This window comes from Oncorhynchus gorbuscha, linkage group LG03, assembly GCF_021184085.1.
Source record: "Oncorhynchus gorbuscha isolate QuinsamMale2020 ecotype Even-year linkage group LG03, OgorEven_v1.0, whole genome shotgun sequence".
NCBI classification, from domain to species: Eukaryota; Metazoa; Chordata; class Actinopteri; order Salmoniformes; family Salmonidae; genus Oncorhynchus; species Oncorhynchus gorbuscha.
Genome location: NC_060175.1, coordinates 49,551,579 through 49,579,143, shown reverse-complemented (window position 1 = coordinate 49,579,143; position 27,565 = coordinate 49,551,579). Strand labels below are relative to the sequence as shown.

The 27,565-nt window shown below is 45.2% G+C and overlaps 1 protein-coding gene across 1 annotated transcript in view; it reads left to right on the top strand.

Moving 5' to 3' along the window:
• itpr1b (inositol 1,4,5-trisphosphate receptor, type 1b) overlaps positions 1 to 27,565 on the top strand; it is a 163,453-nt gene that overhangs the window by 78,417 nt on the left and 57,471 nt on the right. The window contains 8 exon segments of the mRNA XM_046342783.1: positions 63 to 247; positions 2,149 to 2,297; positions 3,418 to 3,529; positions 4,277 to 4,312; positions 9,854 to 9,895; positions 12,400 to 12,447; positions 13,023 to 13,152; positions 17,075 to 17,262. Coding sequence (XP_046198739.1) covers positions 63 to 247; positions 2,149 to 2,297; positions 3,418 to 3,529; positions 4,277 to 4,312; positions 9,854 to 9,895; positions 12,400 to 12,447; positions 13,023 to 13,152; positions 17,075 to 17,262 — 890 coding nt within the window.

The following is a 27,565-nucleotide window of genomic DNA, read 5'->3' as shown; positions in this document are numbered from 1 at the left end:
AAAAGTTTTTAAAAAACGAGCATCCCTCTTAAGTTTGCGTCCTACTGTTTCATTTCACACAGCCAAGAGCAGAGCCATCGCGATCCCAGTGGACCTGGACAGCCAGGTGAACAACCTGTTTGTCAAGTCCAACAACGTGGTCACCAAGTCCATCTTGAGCTGGAGACTCTCCGCCAAGAACGCCCCCAGGAGGGACTCCAACGCCACTGCGTCCGTTAGCTACAGGAACATCATAGAAAGGCTGCAGGTGAGGATTCAGGAATACAGTGCCTTCAGAAAGTATTCACACCCCTTGACTTTGTCCACAATTTGTTTTGTTACAGCCTCAATTTAAAATGGATTACATTTAGATTGTATGTCACTGGCCTACACACAATATCCCATAATGTCAAAGTGGAATTATGTTTTTAGAACATTTTACAAATTAATAAAAAATGAAAAGCTGAAATGTCTTGAGTCAATATGTATTCAAGCCCTTTGTAATGGCAAGCCTAAAGTTCAGTCGCAAAAATTTGCTTAACTAGTCACACAAGAATTTGCAATGGAGTCACTCTGTCGAGAGTTTCAAGTTCCTTGGTGTCCACATCAGCAACATGGTCCAAACACAAGAGAGCACGACAACACATTTCCCCCCTCAGGAGGCTGAAAAGATTTGGCATGGGTCCCCAGAACCTAAAAAATGTCTACAGCTGCACCATTGAGAGCATCCTAACCAGTTGCATCACCGCCTGGTATGGCAACTGCTTGGCATCCGACCGTAAGGTGCTACAGAGGGTAGTGCGTACGGCCCAGTACATCACTGGGGCCAAGCTTCCTGCCATCCAGGACCTCTATACTAGGCGGTGTCAGAGGAAGATACATAAAATTGTCAAAGACTCCAGTCACCCAGGTCATAGACTGTTCTCTCTGCTACCGCACAGCGGCAAGCGGTACCAGAGCGCCAAGTCTAGGTCCAAAAGGCTCTTTAACAGCTTCTAATAAGCTATAAGACTGCTGAACAATTAATCAAATGCCACCCCGGGCTATTTACATTGACCCCCCACCTCCTTTATTTTTACACTACTGATACTTGTTGTTTATTATCTATGCATAGTCACTTTACCCCTACCTACATGTACAAACTACCTGAACTAATCTGTACCCCCACACATTGACTCGGTACCGGTACCCCCTGTATATAGCCTCGTTATTGGTGTGTCATTTTGTGCTACTTTTTATTGTGTTACTTTAGTTTATTTAGTAAATATTTTCTTAACTCTATTTCTTGAACTGCGTTGTTGGTTAAGGGCTTGTAAGTAAGCATTTCACAGTAAGGAATACCTGTTGTATTCTGCCATGTGACAAATCAAATTTGATTTGATTTGAAATTCCTCTTTCACCAGGACAATAACCGAAAACACAAAGCCAAATATTCACTAGAGTTGCTTACCAAGACAACGTTGAATGTTCCTAAGTGGCCTAGTTTCAGTTTTGACTTAAATCATCTTGTAAAACTATGGCAATAATTGAAAATGGCTGTGATGAATTGACCAGTTCCCAGAAACAGAATTCATGGAACTGCGTTAGTAAGGAATGACCTGTAGTCCCCCAGAAAGCTAACCTAGTGTGTGTGTTGCAATTTCTTTGTACCCATCACACTGTATACAGTAACTCTACCAGAACCCCTCCCGCCTTCCCTCCCACCTACGCAAGACAATGTCTACAATCAACACACAGTGTGACGCAAATGTAACAGTTTTCTTATTTCCATGGAGTTTATCATGACTCTGACTCATGGGGATATAGAGAGGGGTGAGGGGAGTTGGATTGGGCTGGTCTGTTTTCGAGGTTTTTGGTAAACCGAGGTCTACTTCTGCTTTTATACATTTTTTTCCAGTGTGTATTCTGAGACAGTAAGGTCACAAAGTTCACCATGGTGTTTTTCATTTTTGTCAGCTTCCCTGTATCTTGTTTGGTCACGACTTCAAATGTAGGGGCTGGAATCCAGGCCCCAATCTCATACAGTTCGGTTGGGCCTCATCTAGACCTACCACTGGTGTAACACTCAGTGTGCCAATATCCTGAGTGTGCCTGTGCCCTGTCTGTGTCCTATTTCTGTTCTGTTACCTCTCTAACCATGCCTGTCTTCTGCATTTCTCTGTGTTTAAGGACATAGTGTCGGCTCTAGAGGACCGTCTGCGTCCTTTGGTCCAGGCTGAGCTATCTGTACTGGTGGATGTGCTGCATCGCCCAGAGCTACTCTTTCCTGAGAACACAGATGCCCGCAGGAAGTGTGAAAGCGGTGGCTTCATTTCCAAGTAAGACTCATGTACCCACTAACCACTGCAAGCCACCCACCTCATTGACATGCTGACTAACAATGGACGTGCCTCTTGCTATGTCCAGTGATAAACCACAGTCTGTAATCTTCTTAGAAATTGCGAAAAATTTCCCACAGCAGTTGTAAACCGACTGAGGTTTTAGCCACTAGAAATTGATCTAGCTGTGGTTTAACTGGGAAGTCTGCACAGTCTCCTGATACTGTCTCAGTGTTGAGGAATGTGTTGTGCTCTTTCATACTGTACCTGCTGTACTGTAACTAGAGTTGGGACACTTATCATGTACAAGTGTACAGTAACTGAATCCGTCATTGATCAGGGCGTGCTGCTCAAAACATGCTACTGTAGTGACCCAGGGCTTTGTTTTCACGTGTCCTGCCCTGAACCTACTGGAGCTCTCCCTCCCTCACACAGGGCTCCCTCCCTCCCTGCCTTACACGGGCCAGGCCATTCCTGTGTCTGTTGTGTTTGATAAGGGCTGAGATTGGATTACTGGGCATGAGGGCGGGCGTCTGGGCTTTTTGAACAGGTGCCGGCTCAGGGGTTAGCGTACTGTAAAGGGCCGCAGGCAGGGGGGATTAATGTGTGGAGTAGCACGTGAGATACCACATGTTCACACTGATTCAGAACAATGACTTACATTTCAAAGGTAATGCAGTACAGTACTAACCGTAATATGTACAGTAGAATACAATGGGACCTTTAGGAAAGCTTGTATGCCGGGAATAAATTGGGTCTAATGATTTTCATTGAAGTGTTCATACACATGATTGATCATTTGGACTGAAACACTCCTATCAATGAATACAAGTCACACAGCACCTGATCTGATTGACAGCACCTCTAAGACCCACGTGAGGTCAATCTCTACCCCTAGCATTTATGACCAATAATGAATTAAGCCAATCAATTACGATATGTCAAGCAAACATAATATTATCTCTTAATTACTCAAGCTTAACAGTACATACTATAGGGGTGACTCTGAAATCAGGGTTTGTTATCACTGAAGTGTTTTTTTTGGGAGGGGAGTGCAGTTCTGTACAGTGTGATACACCTCTCCTCCTGTCCCTGTCTCTGTCCCTGTCCCTCTGCCCAGGCTGATCAAACACACCAAGCAGCTACTGGAGGAGAACGAGGAGCGGCTGTGTATCAAGGTGCTGCAGACTCTGAGGGAGATGATGACCAAAGACCGTGGCTATGGGGAGAAGGTAAATGGCCGTCTTCACCACCATCTCACAATACTTCCCTTGTTCTCTCTACACTGGGTTTTATCATGAGCGGAAACTGAGTGCTTTCTAAGAGGCCTGGTATTCTGTAGCTCTTTACAGAGGTCAGTGCAAAGGTCAGAGGTTAACAGCAAAGCTGGAGGTTAAGTTTTCCTCTGTTGCCCTCTGCCTTCCCCCCAGATGATACTGGTAGTACATTATGTCTGTGTTGGTTGGGATGAGTCTTTTGGTTTGGTTTAAAACCTACAGTAGCAGCTGCCTTTCTGCAGGAATAAGATGCCAAGGGTGTGTATATATGGTATCCTCAGTGCTTTTCCTATTGGCACAGTCAGACACACACATAAACCACAATGGATTAGTGTCCATCTGAAAATGACTTGTCTATGTTTGGTGGTTGGGGACAGTTCCAGTATACTTTAACAGCACCAGCACGCTGTAATTGAACTTTAACTCTAATACACCATTAACACTAATACAGCATTTACTGTATGGGCTGTAAATGACTCTTTGTACTAATCTCTGATTAATGACCTTGGTTCACTCTGCTTTCTGTTCTGTTGAGCGAGGGCAATCCATTGCTTTAAAATGCAGTAACCTGTGTGTTTTTACTAACTGACTGACTGACTGACATGGTGTGGGGTTTCTTACCTACTGTTTGTCTGTTTTCAGCTGCCACCCCTCCTCCTAACCCAGCTCTACTAACTCTGCCTGTATACTCTTCTCTTCCAGCACATTGCCTTTGATGATGAGATGGATGTGGCTGAGGTTGATCATTTTCCTTCTTTCGTTCGGTTTCTGTCTCGTACTAGTCGTGTGGTGTAGATAGATGTGCCTGTGCTGGTGGTTTTTCTGTCTTGTTACGTGCTGCTGACTTCAGTGTAGCTGCTTGTTTCCGTGTGTGTTACCGTGCCACTAGCATGCTAAGCACTTTTTGGTGTTGCCAACTTGCTACACTCCAATGTGTCTGTATTGTAGTCAGACCTGGGTTCAAAATACTCAGACTCAAATTCACTCCCACACATTTAACCCAGGTATCGGGAAATAGTATTTCAAACAAGTATTCGAAAATACTGTCAAATACAATTTGGCAGACTATTTGGTTTTTACAATTAGCCATTCAAATACTTCAAATAAAAGTGTTTGTTTTGGGCTGTGTGTTTGAGAATACTCAAATACACCAAAAAAAGTATTTTAGATGCCAGATGGTTTGTTCCAAGAAAAAAGTGCCTTTTGCATCACTTCGATATTTCAAGTAGAAATTGCGCACCAATATTGCAATTTAAAAGCCATTTATATTAAATGATGTGCCCTTTTAATATAGACCACATGGAGAATTCAATAAATCTGACAGTTAATATGAATAAAGATTTGCTAAAGTGCCAAAATTCTACATTTTGACATGTCCCTCTGCACACCCTCTGTGACTTCTAGGACTTTATTAACCCACTTAACCCCAAAATGTCTCTCAAGTTTTCACCATCATTGTAAAGCCCTAGTTATTTTGTTGCTTTAACTTAACTTGCTTTAGCTTCAGATATTGAAGATGATTATTTATTTCATGTGATTAGTTATTCATTTTACGTCTGTCTCTCATTTTAAGGTCAACCCTGTCACATGAACTGAACTCTCCTTTTAATATGATGAAAACTCTTCTTTTTTTGTACTGTAAATTTTTTTTTTACAAAAGAAACACAACATCTAACAATCAAATCATAGTGTAGAAGCAGGTGAGCTGGTTCTACTATTTTGAGCAATTTTCTGGTGTTTTGAGGTGGAAAAGTGAGTGGGGTCGAGCAGAACACATCAACCAGTAGACAGGCTACAAATGTTTTAACAATACTTTTTTTTCTGTAAAGTTTGCGTTCAACTGCCTTTCCCTGTTGTACGCAACAGGCTTCCATTCACCCTGACACAAGGGGATGTATGGATGAAATTCTCAACCCTGTTACTGTCAACCCAGTTACGGTCAACCCTGTTACTGTCAACCCAGTTACGGTCAACCCTGTTACTTTATTTGGCACTTATCATAGTAGTATTTTTATTTAACCTCTTGAGATGGAAAACACTTTTTTTAATTTAAGGTTAACATATACACATTAGGTCATGTAAAAATGAGGTGAAATCATATATATATATATATTTTTTTTATCAAGTTACACGACTCAAAAGGCATCCAATTGGTGGAACGGCCCAGATACAGAGGTCCATGTATTTGAACACATGTCTGATTGTAGTCGTCTGCTTAAAGTTGAATTATGGTCGTTGTGTACATAGATCCACAGGTCTTTATACAGTTTTTTTCAGACTGGAATTGCATGTTAGGAATCTGGTATTTTTGGAAACAGTGCACACAGACCATAATGGCAGACCCTGAGGGGGGGGGGTTGATCATACCCAGACTCTCTTTGGGTGGTGGTCAGAGGGACAGGGTGGTTCCCCCTAAATTCCTCACCATCATTACCACAGCAGGTGTGTGAGTATTTATACACGTGAAGCTATCCCTTAAATGTAGTGGCGGACACCAGAGCATACCAACATCCATAGAGGGTAAGGGGGTTGGTGTGTGCAGGTGTGCTTGCTACTGTATATGTACATTCAGGTCTGTGTTTCTGTGTCTGTGTCTGCCTTAAGGACAGTGGAGATATTCTTTTTTTTTAAATTTTAACCTTTCATCTGGTACTGTATCTGTCTGTTTAGGGACTTTCAGAGAGGCTGGGACCAGTGCCATATGGGAGGGTCTAACTTCTTACTTAGAAGTGTTTATAGTTCCTGGATGTTACGCAACAGTTAATATTACCCTTGTCAATGGCGAAGCACCAGACTACAGTACACCCCATTCCAAAGCATACATTGAGAGGGTGTGGCATATAAGAGCACAGCTTTCAACCATAGATTGTATTGTTTGTTTGTTTTTTACCTTTGGAAGATATCATTTAGTATAAGTTGCTGTATTACTGTAGTTTAACTTTTTGGTCACAACAACATTTTCTACTCACAAATTCAAGCACTTGATTTATTGTACTGTAAATGAGCACAAGAATGGAATGAGTCACTTTAGGGTGTGAAACTTCATTTCTGAAAAAAGGAAAGAAAACAAGAGAGGGAGAGATAAGAAGGAAAGGTAAACATAGATATCAGACTGAGTGGCTGTTGGAGAGCCTACACTCTAAGCTGCATGTCTGCCAGGAGATCACATGCTCACATGAGTGTATTTTCTCTCTTTCTCTACCCCTCCTTCCCTCCCTCCATGTGGTATCCAGTGTTGGAAATCCCCAGCTGCTTCCCCTCCCAAAAACAATCCCTGACGCTCCCTCCTAAAATGGGAGTGAACAGATAGACTGCTTCTTTGTTGCCTCAACGCCCCCTCCCCGTTTTACTGTCTGAAGAATGTACACACATACTTTACACACACACACACACACACACACACACACACACACACACACACACACACACACACACACACACACACACACACACACACACACACACACACACACACACACACACACACACACACACCCACCCATACATCCAGCACGTGCATGGACCTAGGAGGGCCCTACTGTGGGATGCAGTGTCCCATACCCCAGGCTGATCCAAAGCCCACACTTCCCCTCTGCAGCAGAAACAGCAGCAGCAGCACTGAGCTGTCTGTCAGTTAGCTGTTCCGTAAGCCCTGTGTTAAGCTTGCTGCGCTGCTCGGTATGCCAGCTCCTCTGTGGCTTCCCACTGCTACAGGAGAGCTCTGCCATGCAGGACAGTACTCTCATTATTAATCTGAGAAGCGTAGGGTACTGTAGTACCCTGAGTCGGTGTGCGTGTTTGTGTCGGGGGTGGGTGGGATAATGTAATAGGGTCAGCAGAAAGCAGAGATAATATGGCTTTAGGTTGGCGATATGTTGTGTGCTGACCTGGGGGGGGGTTACGCAATAGAGATGATTTCTATGCAGGAGAGGGCACGACGGTCTGTTTGTGTCCGCATGTGTCTCTCTTGCTCCCTCGCATCGCTGTGTGTCCCCGTGCCAGTGGATCTCTATCGTCTCATTATCCCTGGCAAACTCTCTGTCTCCCTCTCTCTCTATTTATATCTCTCTACCAATCTTTTTCCTCCCTCTTCGTCTCTCCCTGTTCGCTCCTCTCATGGCCGTTCTACATCCCACAGTGCTGGTGTCCTCTGCCTCAGCATTTCCCTGCTTGTCCTCAGCTATACTCAGAGCTGCTGCAGTGTGTGTGAGGCGATTTGAGGGAACCTTGGTTGTTTCTCTGATCCCCTCCAACAGGGAAAACTATAGGCACTTTTGCTGGCCATGCCGCTCTGTCCCAGGTTCCCTGCAGCCTGCCTTCGTCCTGCACGATACTTGGGTTCCCGCCAGCTCTCAGGCAGCGGTTATGTAAGAGCTAGCATACCCCCCCCCCCCCCCTGAAATTCACTCTCCACTGATGTGACCTTCAGAAGTAATTGGCAATAAAAGTGTGGCGGAGCTGTTTACTGAGAGACTGGCAGCGCCTCGTGTTGGGCGGCGCTGGGGCGGGCAAGGGAGTGTTAACTGTTTCAGGCCCGCCACTGATGTAATGGTGTCAGATAAGAACAAAATAAATAATCTCTCTGTCCTCCACCCTTATCCCCCTTTATCTCCTATGATTGTCTTCCTGTTTGTCTCTCTTTCTTGAAAGCCTGTATGTCTCCCTCCCCCTGCCTATTTATTCTTTGACCTGTAATCTTCCATGCTAGGGGATAGGAGGGTGGGGGGAGGGGTGCTGGGGTGTCTATGACAGTCACTGTCACTAGGAGAGAGGCCCGGCAGATTATATAATAAGGAGAAGGAAGGGGTGGTACGATTCTGACTACAGACCCATGTGACACACCCTGAAAACAAGTGCAGAGACAAGTGGAAACTCCATGGGGGAGTCGTCTCATCTTTCCACGGCTGAAATGTGATTGTAACTTCCATTAAGATGACCTTATGTTTGGCCCTGTATCGCAGTGGAGCAGTGATTCAGCCCACTATACCACAATATAGTTTACGTCATACAGTCTGAGAAAACGTACAAGTGGGACCAATGTTGGCGGTCATGGGTCTAGCTGTGTCCAGGGCTGATGCCAGCAGTTCCATGGGAAAAGCATGGGCGACCCCCAGCGTTCAGATCCCCGGGACTCATGGAAGACAAATCAGGGCAGATAAGGCCCATAATGATTGTCATGCTCCACCACTGAATATGTTGACGGATCGGAAACCCATTGAAAAGTAGCTTTATGATGTTGTGCTTTAATTGAATTCGACAAGTGAATCAGGGTTAAAACCTTTTCAGCCTTGTTTGCATGCATCATCCTTTTTCCTGTGCAAATGGATGTTTTACGTAAACAGGGGCCTGATAAGGGGAGATTCTTGTCTAGTCTCACAATTACTCAGAGTCAGCATGACTGCGTTACTGAGGCACTGTGGTCTGTCTATGTATCTGTCTCTGCCTTTTCACTTTGCACCATTTAAATGTATCACATCCGTCAGTCTGTCTCTCTCTTCCTAAAAGTCCTTTTTAACATTGGTGTTGAAGCAAGCGTTTCATTTCTGCAGTCAGCCCACAGAAAATCAAATGTCTCTCTTTTCTCTTGGGGTACTTTGTCAAACATTGAGTATGAACAACATCAACAAATCAGCATTAGCTAATGGTTTAGGTTTTTAAATGTATTCGTACATGTTTTGTTTCCATTTGCCTGTATTATTATGCACTGTATCACTAATAGGCCTACTTGTAGCGCCATCATGCCACTAAAAGCCATAACTGCAAGTCTGGTTTGTCCCTTAAAGCCCTTGGCCTTCATTTTAGGACCTGCAATTTCTGCTCACATTAACTAAACAGTCCATTCATTGTCCTACGTCAAGGTGTTCATTTTGCTATGCAAGCAACTGGGAGAAAGCAGTGGCAACCCCATGCAGGCATATGAACACAGGGAGAGTATAATAGTGATGTTTGATTATATAACACAAGACACATGCTCTAATAACAGCAGAGACTTAGCATAGAAACGTCAGATAAGGGCGTGTTTGTTGTCCCCTTCGTCGTGGCTGGCTTTGAGTCATGCGCTTTTATTGCTGTCGGGCACATGATGGGCCAACTGATCAACTGTAACCAGCCAGACATACAAGGAGGTCCTTGGTGAAGCGGGAATGGCCTTGCATTGATCTGTTTGCACTGTGAGGCAAGTGACCTGAGAACTGCCTGAGGTTAATTTGCCAGCGGACTGTGGTCTAACCCAGACCTTGACTAACCCAGACCATGTGTCTTATCTGTCTATCTATTCAGCTGGCCCCTCTGCCGGCTGAACCTGAAGTCCCTGCTGCAGATGTGAGTTCAACACCCATATTGCCTGGGCCTCAGCACAGCCTGGGCCTTAGCACTCCAATATGGGTTATTGTAGAATATAGATAATCTGAGTCATCCAACCTCCCCACTCATCAAGATGGAAACAGCGAAATCCTTTCCCTTTTCAGTGCCCACTCACCAAAACACACAGACGCAAATGTTTCCCCTTGTGGATTTTTAAGGGAAAAAGGTATTTGATCCCCTGCTGATTTTGTACGTTTGCCCACTGACAAAGAAATGATCAGTCTATCATTTTAATGGTAGGTATATTTGAACAGTGAGAGACAGAATAACAACAACAAAAATCCAGAAAAACGCATGTCAAAAATGTTATAAATTGATTTGCATTTTAATTAGGGAAATAAGTACTTGACCCCTCTGCAAAACAGGACTTAGTACTTGGTGGCAAAACCCTTGTTGGCAATCACAGGGGTCAGATGTTTCGTGTAGTTGGCCACCAGGTTTGCACACATCTCAGGAGGGATTTTGTCCCACTCCTCTTTGCAGATCTTCTCCACGTTATTAAGGTTTCGAGGCTGACGAACCTTCAGCTCCCTCCACAGATTTTCTATGGGATTAAGGTCTGGAGACTGGCTAGGCCACTCCAGGACCTTAATGTGCTTCTTCTTTGTTGTCATGCTGGAATATCCATCCACGACCCATTTTCAATGCCCTGGCTGAGGGAAGGAGGTTCTCACCCAAGATTTGACAGTACATGGCCCCGTCCATCATCCCTTTGATGCGGTGAAGTTGTCCTGTCCCCTTAGCAGAAAACACCCCCAAAGCATAATGTTTCCACCTCCATGTTTGATGGTGGGGATGGTGTTCTTGGGGTCATAGGCAGCATTCCTCCTCCACCAAACACGTTGAGTTGATGCCAAAGAGCTCCATTTTGGTCTCATCTGACCACAACACTTTCACCCAGTTGCACTCTGAATCATTCATATGTTCATTGGCAAACTTCAGACGGGCATGTATATGTTCTTTCTTGAGCAGGGGGACCTTGCGGGCGCTGCAGCATTTCAGTCCTTCACGGCGTATTGTGTTACCAATTGTTTTCTTGGTGACTATTGTCCCAGCTGCATTGAAATCATTGACAAGATCCTCCCGTGTAGTTCTGGGCTGATTCCTCACCGTTCTCATGATCATTGCAACTCCACGACGTGAGATATTGCATGGAGCCCCAGGCCGAGGGAGATTGACAGTTCTTTTGTGTTTCTTCCATTTGAGAATAATTGCACCAACTGTTGTCACCTTCTCACCAAGCTGCTTGGCGATGGTCTTTTAGCCCATTTCAGCCTTGTGTAGGTCTACAATCTTGTCCCTGACATCCTTGGAGAGCTCTTTGGTCTTGGCCATGGTGGAGAGTTTGGAATCTGATTGATGGATTGCTTCTGTGGACAGGTGTCTTTTATACAGGTAACAAAATGAGATTAGGAGCACCCTCTTTAAGAGTGTGCTCCTAATCTCAGCTCGTTACCTGTATAAAAGACACCTGGGAGACAGAAATCTTTCAGATTGAGAGGGGGTCAAATACTTATTTCCCTCATTAAAATGCGAATCAATTTATAACATTTTTGACATGCGTTTTTCTGGATTTTGTTGTTGTTATTCTGTCTCTTATTGTTCAAATAAACCTACCATTAAAATTATAGACTGATCATATCTTTGTCAGTGGGCAAACGTACAAAGTCAGCAGGAGATCAAATACTTTTTTTCCCTCACTGTATGTCCCGTTTCCCTCCCTCCATTCATCCATCCATCCCTCTGTAGGTTTTTGAGTGAAGAACAGATTCCTTACCTTCTTTCTGCCGGATTTTGGAGCAGCGTGCTGGGTGTTTTTCCATTGCAGATGGGAACATGGGTTTACACTGTGTCAGTACCACTACTAGTACACTGCACTGACTCCGTTATGTCATCTGGAAAGGGATGGGTTTTTTCTCATGGTTTGAGTTGTGTTTCTGCCCCTTGCAGCCTGTTGCTCCCTTGTGTTTTTAACATGGTTTAATTTGTGCTGCAACTGCAAAGTAACAATGGAGTCACTCTGAGCCATCTAGTTTGTTGGTTGAAATAACCCAATATCAAAGGTTTGAACAGCAAAGTTTACGCCTTGTTTTAGCATTGTGAACGTAAAAAAGTTTAAAGTGATTATGAGATGTGAAGTTAATGGGATGGTTGTAAATAAATGTTATTTTATTTCTAACAGCAAGCCACCTTGTTATTCAATTTTCTTCTCTAACCGGTGCTTAAGACTATTTTCACGAAGCCTTGCATGATTATGTTCCTACCCCACATCCACCCCAACACACCACCCACCTCCCTATGTTAACTGCATGAAATCATTTGGCTCAGTTCCCTGCATGTAAGGAAGGTGACTAATGTGCACAGTATTAACACTCCTCTCTCGTTTTGTTTTTGTTTTCCCTTAATTTTCCTTTTTTGGACTTTTCTTTGATTTACTTTCTGCTAACTCACCTCACCCTTAGGAGCTTGATCCCAACCAGCCCCAGAAGCAACTGGAGGACCAGAGAAGGGTAGGTACAGTCCAGTACGGTCTGATCCTCTCTGTTCCGGAGTCCGCCAACCTGCTCTCTCTGGCCCACCACAGCTGGCTGTCCTGATGCACTGATGCACCTGACCTGGCCTGCAGCCACTCTGCTTCCACAGCATGCCCACCTACTCACAGGGTTACCCCCCCCCCACACCCCCACCCCACACTAACGAACTGGCCACTGGATGTGGGTGTCAATGGGTTTCAGGAGGAATATTAGGGAAATTATATGTACTGTATATGAGTTGGAAGATTGCTTTTGAGACACACTGTATGAGGCGCGATGCTCAATCAGTTGGGATCAGAGGTCAGATTTTTAGCATGCTCTGCCTCTTACCTGGCAAAGGTTATAAACAAAGGCAAGAAAAAAATATTTTCTAAGAAGCACACTGTTTCCACTGATTAAAAATGCAGGGTTAATATCTTGAGACTGACTGTATGAGGGTGCCAGGCCCAATCAGAGTTGAGGTATTCTAAGCTGATAACACTGATGTTGGGAGTCCTTATCTCATGATGACGATTTAGGCTCAATCCTCTGACATCACCTCTCTCCACCAGGGTGAAGCTCTGAGGCAGATTCTGGTGAATCGTTACTATGGGAACATCAAACCTGGGGCCAGAAGAGACAGTGTGACGACGTTCAGCAATGGTCCTGTCCCCCCTGGAACAGAAGGGAAACCTCGAGCAGGTACCTGCCTGTCTCTGTATCTCTGTCTCTGTCTCTCTGGATAAGGTGGTACGGACTGGCTGAATATCACAAATCAGGGTGATGAGTCATGGTTGGTCTCTTCTCCATGCTTGGAGAAAAGGAATGAGTTCCTTCCTGTTCACGCTTCTGCCTCAAACCAAATGTAATTTGTTGCATGCTTTGTCAACAACAAGTATAGACTAACAGTGAAATACTTTCTTACGGGCCCTTCCCAACAATGCAGAGAGAAAAATAGAAAAATTATAGGAAAAAATTATAACACGAGGAATAAATACACAATGGGTAACAATATATACATGGGGTACCAGTACCAAGTCTGTGTGCAGGGGTACGAGGTTATTGAGGGCAACAGGATAGATAATAAACAGTAGCAGCAGCATATGTGATGATTCAGAAGAGTTAGTGCAAAAACGGTCAATGCAGATGGTCTGGGTAGCTATTTGGTTCACTATTTAGCAGTCTTGACTTGGGGTTGGAAGCTGTTCAGGGTCCTGTTGATTCCAGCCTCGGTGCATCGGTATCGTTTGCTGTGCAGCAGAGAGTACAGTCTATGACTTGGGTGGCTGGAGTCTTTGAACATTTTTAGGGCCTTCCTCTGACACCGCCTGGTATAGAGGTCCTGGATGGCACGGAGCTCGGCCCCAGTGATGTATTGGGCCGTACACACTACTGCCTTGTGGTCGAATGCCAAGCAGTTGCTATACCAAGCGGTGATGCAGCCAGTGAAGATGCTGTCATTGGTGCCATTTTTGAGGATCTGAGGGCTCATGCCAAAGGCGTTGTCGTGCCTTCTTCACGACTGTGTTGTTGTGTGTCGATCATGTTATTTTCTTTGCAATATGGACACCAAGGAACTTGAAGCTCCACTACAGCCTCGTCGATGTGGAAGGGGGCGTGCTCGGCCCTACATTTCCTATAGTCCACGATCAGCTCCTTTGTCTTGCTGACATTGAGGGAGAGGTTGTTGTCCTGGCACAACACTGTCAGTTTACTGACCTCCTTTAGGCTGTCTTATCGTCATCGGAGCTCAGGCCTACCACCGTTGTCATCAGCTAATTTAATGATGGTGTTAGCGTTGTGCATGGCCACACAGTCATAGGTGAGTAATGAGTTCAGGAGGGGACTAAGCACCCAACCTTGAGGGGCCCCCTTGTTGAGGGTCAGCGTGGCGTATATGTTGTTGCCTACCCTCACCTGGGGACGGCCCGTCAGGAAGTCCAAGATCCAGTTGCAGAGGGAGGAGTTCAGTTCCAGGGTCCTGAGCTTAATAATGAGCTTGGAGGGCACTATTGTGTTGAACACTGAGCTGTAGTCAATGCACAACATTCTCACACACTGTAGGTATTCCTCTTATCCAGGTGGGAGAGGGCAGTGTGGAGTGCAGTAGAGATTGTGTCTGTGGATCTGTTGGGGCGATATACGAATGTGAACCATGTCCAGCCTTTCAAAGCATTTCATGGCTACATATGTGAGTGGTATGGGGTGATAGTCCCTGTGCCCAATTTTGCCAAGGTAACCTATGGTGGTCTGCTTGACCTACGGCCTGAATGTTAGCCTGTTTTAACGTCTTCCTCACATCGTCTACGGAACACAAAATCACACAGTCGTCCAGAACAGCACGTGCTTTCATGCATGGTTCAGTGTTGCTTGCCTCGAAGCGTGCATAGAAGGCATTTAGCTCATCTGGAAGGTTTGCGCCATAGCCAGCGTAGTAGGATTCGATCTTTGGCTGTTCAACCACTTTTGGAGTTCATAGTGGGATTTCTTAAAAGCGTCTGGATTAGTGTCCCGCTTTAGCCTTTAGCTTAGTGTGGTTGTTGCTTGTAATCCATGGCTTCTGGTTGGGATATGTACGTACGGTCACTGTGGGGATGACGTTGAAGCACTTATTAATGAAGCCGGAGACAAGCCGGTGACTCCTCAATGTTATCGGATGAATTCCGGAACCTATTCCAGTCTTTGCAAGTGAAACAGTCCTGTTTCCCAGCGGTTTAAAATCAACATCTATGAAAAACTTCCTTAACATTAGAGATTGCGTACCAGCTGTTGTTAACAAAGAGACACACCCCTCCCCCTCATCTTACCCAAGGCTGCCCGACCGTTCTTGACGATGCATGGAATAGCCAGTGATATGTATTTTATCCATGTTCTTGTTCAGCCACGACTCCGTGAAACATAGACTATTACAGTTCCACAGGTGCTGTTGATAAGATAGTCTCGAACGGAGCTCGTCCAGTTTATTCTCTAGTGGCTATACTTTTGCCAACAAAGAGAGTTGAGGAGGTTTATTTGCATGTCAACATAGTCTAGTCAGGATGCCAGTTCGTCTGCCTCTTTCGCGCTGTCACTTCCTCTTTCGAGTCCTGGGGATCAGGGTCTGTTCCGGTGTAATCAGAACGTCCAGAGCTGCCAAATCGTTGACGTAGAAATTATCATCCAAATCAAGATTAATGATCGCTGTTCTGATCTCCAGAAGTTTTCGGTCATAGAAAACGATGGTAGAGTCATCATGTACAAAAAAAAGTTAAGATCAGTGTAAAAAAAAACACAAAATAGGTCAGGAGCCCGTAAAACGGCTGCTATTCATTACAGCGCCATTTTAATTATGCCTGCCTGCCCCTGTCCTCCATTAAACCTTTGGACCCGGGGTCTGTCCCTCAGCCTACGAGCCCTCTCCTCTGGCTAAGCCAGGCCGTGCTGTTGCCAGGCGACCAGAGAGATGGGCTCTAGATTAGAAAGTCCTGTGGAGTGTGGACACACCTGCTCCCACAGCCAGAGAATGGCCCTCTGGGTAACATTATCACACGTCGACTTCCTCGTGTGGCTGGCGAAGTCATCATGACTGGATGAGGCTAGCTAGTCTTAGCCAGGAAATACAGCTATTTTCAAGGGACTGAATGATGATCACTATAGTTGTGGCATCCCGTCTTTGGTTTAGTTGTCCATCAAAATTAATTGAATTACATTATATAATAAGCAAATGATGCAGTGAATCAATGAAGAGGAAAGAGACAGATGGATCTATTCATTCTGCCCATTTGACAATCCTCTTGATGTAATTCAATTCTAAAGTATTTGGTCTGTTCTGTCTTTTTCTTTATGTGTGGGACCCCAGTAAGACTAGCTGTCGCCATTGGCGTCAGCTAATTGGAATCCAAATAAATCCTAAATCTATTGAGTGGTGGAATAGTAGTTTTACTCTCATTTAGAGTGACAAAGTTCTCCTGTATACTGTATGTCCTTCCTCATTGTTCAGGCTCTTGATGGCTCTCTCCCTGTACCTTTCTCCCTGTCCCGCTCTCCCTGTCTCACTCTCACTGCCCTTCTCTCACTGTACCTTTCTCCCTGTCCCTCTCTCCCTGTCCCTCTCTACCTGTCCCGCTCTCCCTGTCTCACTCTCACTGCCCTTCTCTCACTGTACCTTTCTCCCTGTCCCTCTCTCCCTGTCCCTCTCTACCTGTCCCGCTCTCCCTGTCTCACTCTCACTGCCCTTCTCTCACTGTACCTTTCTCCCTGTCCCTCTCTCCCTGTCCCTCTCTCCCTGTCCCGCTCTCCCTGTCTCACTCTCACTGCCCTTCTCTCACTGTACCTTTCTCCCTGTCCCTCTCTCCCTGTCCCTCTCTACCTGTCCCACTCCTCCCGTCCCTCTCTCCCTGTCCCTCTCTCCTTGTCCCTCTCTCCCTGTCCCTCTCTCCTTGTCCCTCTCTCCCTGTCCCTCTCTCCCTGTCCCTCTCGCCCTGTCCCACTCCTCCCGTCCCTCTCTCCCTGTCCCTCTCTCCCTGTCCCTCTCTCCCTGTCCCTCTTTCCCTGTCCCTCTCTCCCTGTCCCTCTCTTTCTTCCTGTCTCCTTGTCCCTCTCCGCTTATCCCTCTCTTTCTGCCTCTCTCTCTGTCCCTCCCTAGTGGTGAGTTCAGGGGCGGCCGCGGCCCAAGGGGAGCTGACCCTGCATGAGGTCCAGTGCCGCCTGGATAAAGAGGGAGCATCCGACCTGGTAATTGACCTCATCATGAACGCCACCAGCGATCGTATCTTCCAGGAGAGCATCCTATTAGCCATCGCCCTGCTGGAGGGCGGTAACACGGTCATCCAGGTGAGAATGAACCCGTGCCAGGTGCATAATGTAATATGAATAGAACATGCTAGAGAGGCGGTAGAGGGAAAGAGACTGGGCCCAGAGGAGGAGAGCAGGAAGTGGAGGCAGAGCTTGAACTAATGATCTGTCTGGTGGGAGAGGTCCAGGCTCCAATGTGTCACCACAGAGTTTCTAAACCCAGAGGCAGAACAACCCGAGACTTCCAGGAACACTTGCGAAACAGACCATACAGACCAGGTTGGGGTTTGGGGTTTGAGAAGTCAATGAGAAAAGTGAACGATTCTTCTTTAGTTGTTCATTTTCTCTAAACCTAAAGGTACAATCTAGATTCGAGCCAATGTTTCAAGTAGTTGAACATGTTATTATTCCAACCTAGTGAAAGTTTTCATTTTCATAAAAAATAACTTTATATCGAAGGAGGAGCTCAGCTAGCCAACTTCGCATTGGCATCACCTACAAGTGTGATCGGGATTTGTATTGGAGAAGTAGTTTTAGCATATCTTCATGATGTACTGTCTTTGGTGTCACCACCTCCTCTCCTCTCAGCCAGTCAGCCAGGGGTTGCTATAGCAACACAGTCCTTCACTTCTCTAACCTCACAGCAAGATTGAGAGAGGAACAGGGGATGGTGGGGGGAGGGTGTGCTGCTGATTGTAGGCCAATTACATTTCCCTACTTATCGCCCACGTTTGTGTGTGCGTGGGCTTGTATTTGCATAGTAGTTCTACCTGATGAACCCTGGCTTGGCTTCACACAGCTCAGGCAGTGTACTCAAAGGCACTCACATGACTCTCAGGTTACATAACCACACCATGTCCCTGGCTTATTAATACAGAGAGCCTTTTAACTGGGTAGCACTGTACTGTCAAAACAAGGGAAGAGGAGCAGCCTTGGAGCCCCAATGTTCCAGACAGAGCAGACACCTGTAGAACAGCCATTCCCTAGGGAGTATTCCACCATCCCACTGGCTAGACGCACACAGATCCACATACAAACATGCAAACCCAGGCAGGTGTTTTCATGTAGATCTATGGAGTGATAACGCCAGTCAGTATATATATATATATATATATTAACCTTTTTTTAACTAGGCAAGTCGGTTAAGTACAAATTCTATTTAACCTTTTTTTAACTAGGCAAGTCGGTTAAGTACAAATTCTTATTTACAATGACAGCCTACCAAAAGGCCTCCTGCGGCGTTGGGGGTAGGGATTAAAAATACAAATAAATGAAATATAAATATAGGACAAAACACACATCACAACAAGAGAGACAACACAACACCACATAAAGAAAGACCTAAGATGACAACATAGCATGGCAGCAACACTTGACAACGCAGCATGGCAGCAACACATGACAACTCAGCATGGTAGCAACACAACATGACAACAACATGGTAGCAACACAAAACAGGGTACAAGCATTGTTGGGCACAGACAACAGCACAAAGGGCAAGAAGGTAGAGACAACAATACATCACGCAAAGCAGCCACAACCGTCAGTAAGAGTGTCCATGATTGAGTCTTTGAATGAAGAGATTGAAATAAAACTGTCCAGATTGAGTGTTTGTTGCAGCTCGTTCCAGTCGCTAGTTGCAGCAAACTGAAAATACAAGCGACCCAGGGATACGTGGGCTTTGGGGACCTTTAACAGAATGTGACTGGCTGAAAGGGTGTTGTATGTGGAGGATGAGGGCTGCAGTAGATATCTCAGATAGGGGAGAGTGAGGCCTAAGACGGCTTTCTATTGTGCTAAGATCAGCCAGCAGTGTGTGCCATGGGCGTGTCTTCCTTTTGGCTTTGTGGCAATCCTTTCTTTTGAAGTTTGGGTTAGTGTTTGCAAAGTCATCTGTGTCGTGTGTGTTTGGTGGTTGCCAACCCCATGCGAGAGTGTTAATTCTGAAGAGTTTCTCACTGCAGTGTGGGCGAGTGTGAGAGTTGAGCAGGGGAATTACTGCAATTACTCAGTGTGATACTTCTGTCGTAAGGGAATCAATCGCTGATCCTCCTGCCTGCCTGCTTTTTTTTTTTTTAGGTAAAGCGTATTCGTTTATAGAACAATTTTGTCACAATGATCTCATTTCCTCCCACTCTTAAACACCATTATGCTTTCCTGCACTCCCACTGGGGCCTTGGAAAAGCCCTCCCTTCAGGAAAGCATTGCAGATAGCTGCCAGGGAAAGTGATTCTTCCTGCTTTGTAGCCAAGGAGCCTGCTCAACTTCAAACAGGGCTTCTTGTTTCATAATGCCAGTTTGTTTTTTTCCTTCTTGTTTTGCAGGGGACAAGTGAGCTTTGTTGCGGGGTCACATATGGTGCTGAGTCAATCTAAAACATATCAGCAGACGCATCACATTTCTTCCTGTTGCATAATGCTGGGCCCGCTACCCCTCTTCTAGGACAGAAGGGCTCTTGTTGTCCAAATGAAAAGCAGGACAAAAACATGCCACAGATTTATCCATGCAGTTTGTTTGTTTGTTTTTGTGATAATCTGGGGCCGTCGCCAGGCCAACGGGATTTGCTTTGGGAAAGAGGGCGGGAGGGAAGGGAGGAGGGAGGGGTCGTATGAAGTGCCAAAGTGAAGGCAGCGTTGGGAGCAGAGCTGCAGCACTGAGCTGTGTGTGCCAGCCATGCTGGGGGAAAGGGTCCAGGTCCTCTGCATTCCTCTCCTCTGTGTGCTCCCACCACTGGGGACATTAACTCTCTTAACATGCCCACTGATTATGTTCTCACCATACTAATGAAAGACTTTCCTATGAAGGCTCCTGCTTACTCTGATTTCTGACGAGATGGCTGTCACTGACACAGCTTGTGTAATTGGGATTCCAGGCCCAGCTGTAATTATGGCTTTCATTGTTTGTAATCCATTTGACTCCCCTTTTAGAAATGTTGTGGGTAGTCAGTCACACCATTTTGTGAACATGAAGCGTTCTGTGAGATGATGTTTTAACTCCTTGATGCCTTTCTCTGGCTTTCTCCTGGGATATCAAATCAAACATGGAAGAAGCGTCCTGCTCTTCCTCCTTATGGCGCTCGACGGCGCCAGACTCCCCAACATTACTCACGCAAGCCACCTCCAGTACGCACACCTGCCTTTCCCCACCACGCGCATCAGCGCTCATTGGACACACGTGGACTCAATTACTTGTGTCATTTCCTTCCCTATATCTGTCTGTTTTCTAGCGCTGTTCCCTGCTTCGGGATTGTTTGTCACATGTCCTTGTTTACACGTGTGCTGACGCTGTTCCTGTCGTTTTCTATGTCTGTTCCTGAATAAATGTTTGACTCCCCGTACCTGCTTCTCATCTCCGGCGTCAGGTCCTTGCAGTATGGACATGACCATCATTTATGGCTACTCCAGATCAGAGACTTATAGTCCCATGTAAGGCTCTGCTCCAGAACTGATCCAGGTCTAGATTTGTATCTCAAAGAGACTAACCTGGTTAAATTAAGGTAAACATTTTTTTTGTTTTTGTTGAAATCCAAATAGGTCAGACAGTAGTGATAAGAAAAGGGTAGTGGGTTCGATTCCCGGGACTACCCATACGTAGAATGTATGCACACATGACTGTAAGTCGCTTTGGATAAAAGCGTCTGCTAAATGGCATATATTATTATTATTATTATTATAAGCGCCAATTAGATTGCAAAGCTGCTGACTTTGTCTGGAAGGCTTTCTGGCCCATACTGATGCCCACACTATTGGCTACTACACTGGCAGTAGGCAGAACAGCCTGCAGGCTATAGTGAGATCATTGTAATGTTTCATGGGATAAACTGCATTCCTCCTCTGTAAAACCTGAAATTAGGTCATTGTTCAGTATTTGACTCTTTAATTGAACTGGAATTGTTTGTTCTTTGCATGATAGAACATTGCCTTGAACAAGCTTCCTGGTTCACTCAGTTATTATCAGTGCTCAAACGCCAAACCGCTTTAGGTTATATTTCCATCTTTGTCTTGTGAGAGGGATATAAAAACATAACTTATTAGAAAACCCATCCCTTCTAGAGAAATGTATTAATAGAAATGTCAGAGAGAGACGGGAGGCTGGAAACTGACATCTCATTTTGAGTCATTCTGTCAGAGCCACATACTGTAACTGCTTTGCTTACAGGCTAAGGAGGCTGTAACTGCTCAGTCAGCCTGTAACTGCTCTGCTTACAGGCTGAATGAGGAGTGAAGGGTAATTTTATTTACTATACATGGGCATGCTACCAGATGGTTTCATTTTGACGCTACCCATCCCTTTAGCGAGATAATTGTCATCAACAACCGCTGAATAGCATAGCGCCACATTCACATAATATTACTAAAAATATTTATATTCGTGAAATCACAAGTGCAATATTGCAAAACACATTTTAGCCTTTTGTTAATCCACCTGTCGTGTCAGATTTTGAAATTATGCTTTACAGCGAAAGCAATCCAAGCGTTTGTGTAAGTTTATCGATCGCATGACAAAAAATTAAGTACACTTAGCATCAGATAGCTTGGTAACAAATCAGAAAAGCAATCAAATTAATCGTTTACCTTTGATGATCTTCGGATGTTTTCACTCACAAGACTCCCAGTTACACAACAAATGTTCCTTTTGTTTCATAAAGATTATATTTATGTCCAAAATAACTCTGTTTGTTTGTTTGTTTGGCGCGTTATTTATTTATTTTTTATTTTTTTATTTCACCTTTATTTAACCAGGTAGGCTAGTTGAGAACAAGTTCTCATTTGCAACTGCGACCTGGCCAAGATAAAGCATAGCAGTGTGAACAGACAACACAGAGTTACACATGGAATAAACAATTAACAAGTCAATAACACAGTAGGAGAAAATGGGCAGTCTATATACAATGTGTGCAAAAGGCATGAGGAGGTAGGCGAATAATACAATTTTGCAGATTAACACTGGAGTGATAAATGATCAGATGGTCATGTACAGGTAGAGATATTGGTGTGCAAAAGGGCAGAAAAGTAAATAAATAAAAACAGTATAAAAACAGTATGGGAATGAGGTAGGTGAAAATGGGTGGGCTATTTTCCTATAGACTATGTACAGCTGCAGCGATCGGTTAGCTGCTCGGATAGCTGATGTTTGAAGTTGGTGAGGGAGATAAAAGTCTCCAACTTCAGCGATTTTTGCAATTCGTTCCAGTCACAGGCAGCAGAGTACTGGAACGAAAGGCGGCCAAATGATGTGTTGGCTTTAGGGATGATCAGTGAGATACACCTGCTGGAGCGCGTGCTACGGATGGGTGTTGCCATCGTGACCAGTGAACTGAGATAAGGCGGAGCTTTACCTAGCATGGACTTGTAGATGACCTGGAGCCAGTGGGTCTGGCGACGAGTATGTAGTGAGGGCCAGCCGACTAGAGCATACAAGTCGCAATGGTGGGTGGTATAAGGTGCTTTAGTGACAAAACGGATGGCACTGTGATAGACTGCATCCAGTTTGCTGAGTAGAGTGTTGGAAGCCATTTTGTAGATGACATCGCCGAAGTCGAGGATCGGTAGGATAGTCAGTTTTACTAGGGTAAGCTTGGCAGCGTGAGTGAAGGAGGCTTTGTTGCGGAATAGAAAGCCGACTCTTGATTTGATTTTCGATTGGAGATGTTTGATGTGGGTCTGTAAGGAGAGTTTGCAGTCTAGCCAGACACCTAGGTACTTATAGATGTCCACATATTCAAGGTCGGAACCATCCAGGGTGGTGATGCTAGTCGGGCATGCGGGTGCAGGCAGCGATCGGTTGAAAAGCATGCATTTGGTTTTACTCGCGTTTAAGAGCAGTTGGAGGCCACGGAAGGAGTGCTGTATGGCATTGAAGCTCGTTTGGAGGTTAGATAGCACAGTGTCCAATGACGGGCCGAAGGTATATAGAATGGTGTCGTCTGCGTAGAGGTGGATCAGCCCGCAGCAAGAGCAACATCATTGATATACACAGAGAAAAGAGTCGGCCCGAGAATTGAACCCTGTGGCACCCCCATAGAGACTGCCAGAGGACTGGACAGCATGCCCTCCGATCCGAAAAACCGAGGCTGTTGAGTCTGCCGATAAGAATATGGTGATTGACAGAGTCGAAAGCCTTGGCGAGGTCGATGAAGACGGCTGCACAGTACTGTCTTTTATCGATGGCGGTTATGATATCGTTTAGTACCTTGAGTGTGGCTGAGGTGCACCCGTGACCGGCTCGGAAACCAGATTGCACAGCGGAGAAGGTACGGTGGGATTCGAGATGGTCAGTGACCTGTTTGTTGACTTGGCTTTCGAAGACCTTAGATAGGCAGGGCAGGATGGATATAGGTCTGTAACAGTTTGGGTCCAGGGTGTCTCCCCCTTTGAAGAGGGGGATGACTGCGGCAGCTTTCCCAATCCTTGGGGATCTCAGACGATATGAAAGAGAGGTTGAACAGGCTGGTAATAGGGGTTGCGACAATGGCGGCAGATAGTTTCAGAAATAGATGGTCCAGATTGTCAAGCCCAGCTGATTTGTACGGGTCCAGGTTTTGCAGCTCTTTCAGAACATCTGCTATCTGGATTTGGGTAAAGGAGAACCTGGAGAGGCTTGGGTGAGGACCTACGGGGGGGGGGGGGGCGGAGCTGTTGGCCGAGGTTGGAGTAGCCAGGCGGAAGGCATGGCCAGCCGTTGAGAAGTGCTTATTGAAGTTTTCGATAATCATGGATTTATCGGTGGAGACCGTGTTTCCTAGCCTCAGTGCAGTGGGCAGCTGGGAGGAGGTGCTCTTGTTCTCCATGGACTTCACAGTGTCCCAGAACTTTTTGGAGTTGGAGCTACAGGATGCAAACTTCTGCCTGAAGAAGCTGGCCTTAGCTTTCCTGACTGACTGTGTGTATTGGTTCCTGACTTCCCTGAACAGTTGCATATCACGGGGGCTATTCGATGCTATTCGATGCTATTGCAACTCATGTGAACATCTAACGTGATGTTATCTTTCTGGCTCATTTTTTCAAAATAAAAGCCTGCAACTATGTCGGAAGACTGTTGACACCTTGAAGAAGCGATAGGAAAAGGAATCTGGTTGATATCCCTTTAAATGGAGCAAAGGGAGGCTATGGAACATAGAGTTTTCAAAATAGAAGCCACTTCCTGGTTTGATTTTTCTCAGGGTTTCGCCTTCAATATCAGTTCTGTTATACTCACAGACAATGAGTATAACAGAACTGTGTTTTCTATCCTAATCTGTCAATTATATGAGGTTGCCTGTAATTAGAAGAACAATTACACAGTATATTGATTGAACTCTGCTTTCTGACTGACCTATCATTTCACAGGGCTGTCTGGTCACTGCGCACCTGTCTACTAAGTCTATATCTGACAGAGCACGCAACACTGTTAAATATTTACTTAGTATTCAGACCCCTTGACTTTTTCCACATTTTGTTACGTTACAGCCTTATTCTACATTGTTTCCCCCCTCCCCTCATCAATCTACACACAATACCCGGCAGTGACAATGCAAAAACAGACAAAAAAAAAAACTGAAATAACACATAACACACACATAACACACAGTACCAGTCAAAAGTTTGGGCACCTACTCATTCAAGGGTTTTTTTTTTTTTTTTTTTCTTCAAAATTATTATTTTCTACATTGTAGAATAATAGTGAAGACATCAAAATCATGAAATTATACATATGGAATATCATGTAGTAACCAAAAAGTTGTTAATCAAATTGTTAATCAAATCAAAATATATTTTGTATTTTGTATTTATATTCTTCAAAGTAGCCACCCTTTGCCTTGATGACAGCTTTGCAAAGCTTTGCACACACTTGGCACACACTTGGCATTCTCTTGGCATTCTCTCAACCAGCTTCATGAGGTAGTCACCTGGAATGCATTTCAATTAACTGGTGTGCCTTGTTAAAAGTGTATTTCCTTAATGATTTTGAGCCAATCAGTTGTGTTGTGACAAGGTAGGGGTAGTATACAGGTATACTATTTGATTAAAGACCAGATGACCTGAACTCCACAATCACCCGACCTCAACCCAATTGAGATGGTTTGGGATGAGTTGGACCGCAGAGTGAAGGAAAAGCAAGTTTTCATCAAGGATCTCTCTGTACTTTGCTCCGTTTCAGCTTTGCCTCGTTCCTGACTAGTCTTCCAGTACCTGCCGCTGAAAAACATCCCGCCAGCATGAGCCTGCCACCACCATGCTTCCTTTTAGGTATGGTGCCAGGTTTCCTCCAGATATGACGCTTGGCAGTCAGGCGAAAGAGTTCAATCTTGGTTTCATCAGACCAGAGAATCTTGTTTCTCATGGTCTGAGAGTCCTTTAGGTGCCTTTTGGCAAACTCCAAGTGGGCTGTCATGTGGCTTTTACTGAAGAGTGGCTTCCGTCTGGCCACTCTACCATAAAGGCCTGATTGGTGGAGTGCTGCGGAGATGGTTGTCCTTCTGGAAAGTTCTCCCACCTCCACAGAGGAACTGTGTTAGGCAAGGACATCAGCACAAGAACTGTTCGTTGGCAGCTTCATGAAATCGGTTTCAATGGCCGAGCAGCAGCCCACAAGCCTAAGATCAGCATGTGCAATGCCAAGTGTCGGCTGGAGTGCTGTAAAGCTCGCCATCATTGGACTCTGGAGCAGTGGAAATGCGTTCTCTGGAGTGATGAATAACTCTTAACCATCTGGCAGTCCGACGGACGAATCTGGGTTTGGCAGATGCCAGACCTTCCCCAATGCATAGGGCCAACTGTCAAGTTTGGTGGAGGAATAATGTTCTGGGGCTGTTTTTCATGGTTATGGCTAGACCTCTTAGTTACAGTGAAGGGAAATGTTAACCCTACAGCATACAATGACATTATAGATTATTCTGCGCGTTCAACTTTGTGGCAACAGTTTGGCGAAGGCCCTTTCCTGTTTCAGCATGACAATGCCCCCATACACAAAGCGAGGTCCATACAGAAATGGTTTGCCGAGATCGGTGTGGAATTACTTGTCTGGCCCTCAAAGAGCCCTGACCGCAACCCCATCAAACACCTTTGGGATGAATTGGAATGCCGACTGTGAGCCAGGTGTAATCACCCAACATCAGTGCACGACCTCACTAATGCTCTTGTGTCTGAAAGGAACAAGTCCCTGCCGCAATCGTCCAACATCTAGTGGAAAGCCTTCCCAATACTGCCCATGATTTGGAATGAGATGTTCGACAAGCAGGTGTCCACGTACTTTTGGTTAGTACCAGTCAAAGGTTTAGACACACCTACACATTCAAGGGTCTTTCTTGTTTTACTATTTTCTACATTGTAGAATAGAACAAAACTATGAAATAACATATATGGAATCATGTAGTAATCAAAAAAATGTTTAACAAATATATTTAATGTTTTAGATTCTTCAAAGTAGCCACCCTTTGCCTTGATGACAGCTTTGCACATTCTTGGCATTCTCTCAACTTGCTTCTTGAGGAATGCTTTTCCATCAGTCTTGAAGGAGTTCCTACATATGCTGAGCACTTGTTGGCTGCTTTTCCTTCACTCTGCGGTCCAACTCATCCCAAACCATCACAAATGGGTTGAGGTCGGGTGATTGTGTTATGCAGGTGAATGAGGACCCAAAAGCGACTTAACGAAAACAGAGTCTTTATTCCAGTCTTAGACAAAAGCGATAATCCTGGATATTATCTAGGTGAAAGCAAAAACAGGAACACTGAAATCCACTCGTCAGTAGAGAGGAATGACTGGAGACGCGACCACAGACTGCAGTTCGCTTCGGGAAGGCACCGGCCGTAGCTGACATTGACACCTGCTCACATGCAGCATCTGAAGAAGGTAAAACACGACAGGGCGGAACAAGGACACAGAACAGCGAACATCATACAAGGATCCGACAAGGACAGAAGCGGAAAACAGAGGGAGAAATAGGGACTCTAATCAGAGGGCAAAATAGGGGACAGGTGTGAAAAGAGTAATGAGGTAGTTAGGAGAATGAGGAACAGCTGGGAGCAGGAACGGAACGATAGAGAGAGAGAGCGAGAGAGGGAGAGAGGGAGGGGGAGAGAGAGGGATAGAAAGAGGGAAAGAACCTAATAAGACCAGCAGAGGGAAACGAATAGAAGGGAAGCACAGAGACAAGACATGATAATCAATGACAAAACATGACAGATTGTGGAGGCCAGATCATGTGATGCAGCACTCCATCACTCTTCTTGGTCAAATAGCCCTTACACAGCCTGGAGGAGCATTTTGGGTCATTGTCCTGTTGAAAAACAAATGATAGTCCCACTAAGCAAAACCAGATGGGATGGTATATCGCTGCAGAATGCTGTGTTATCCATGCT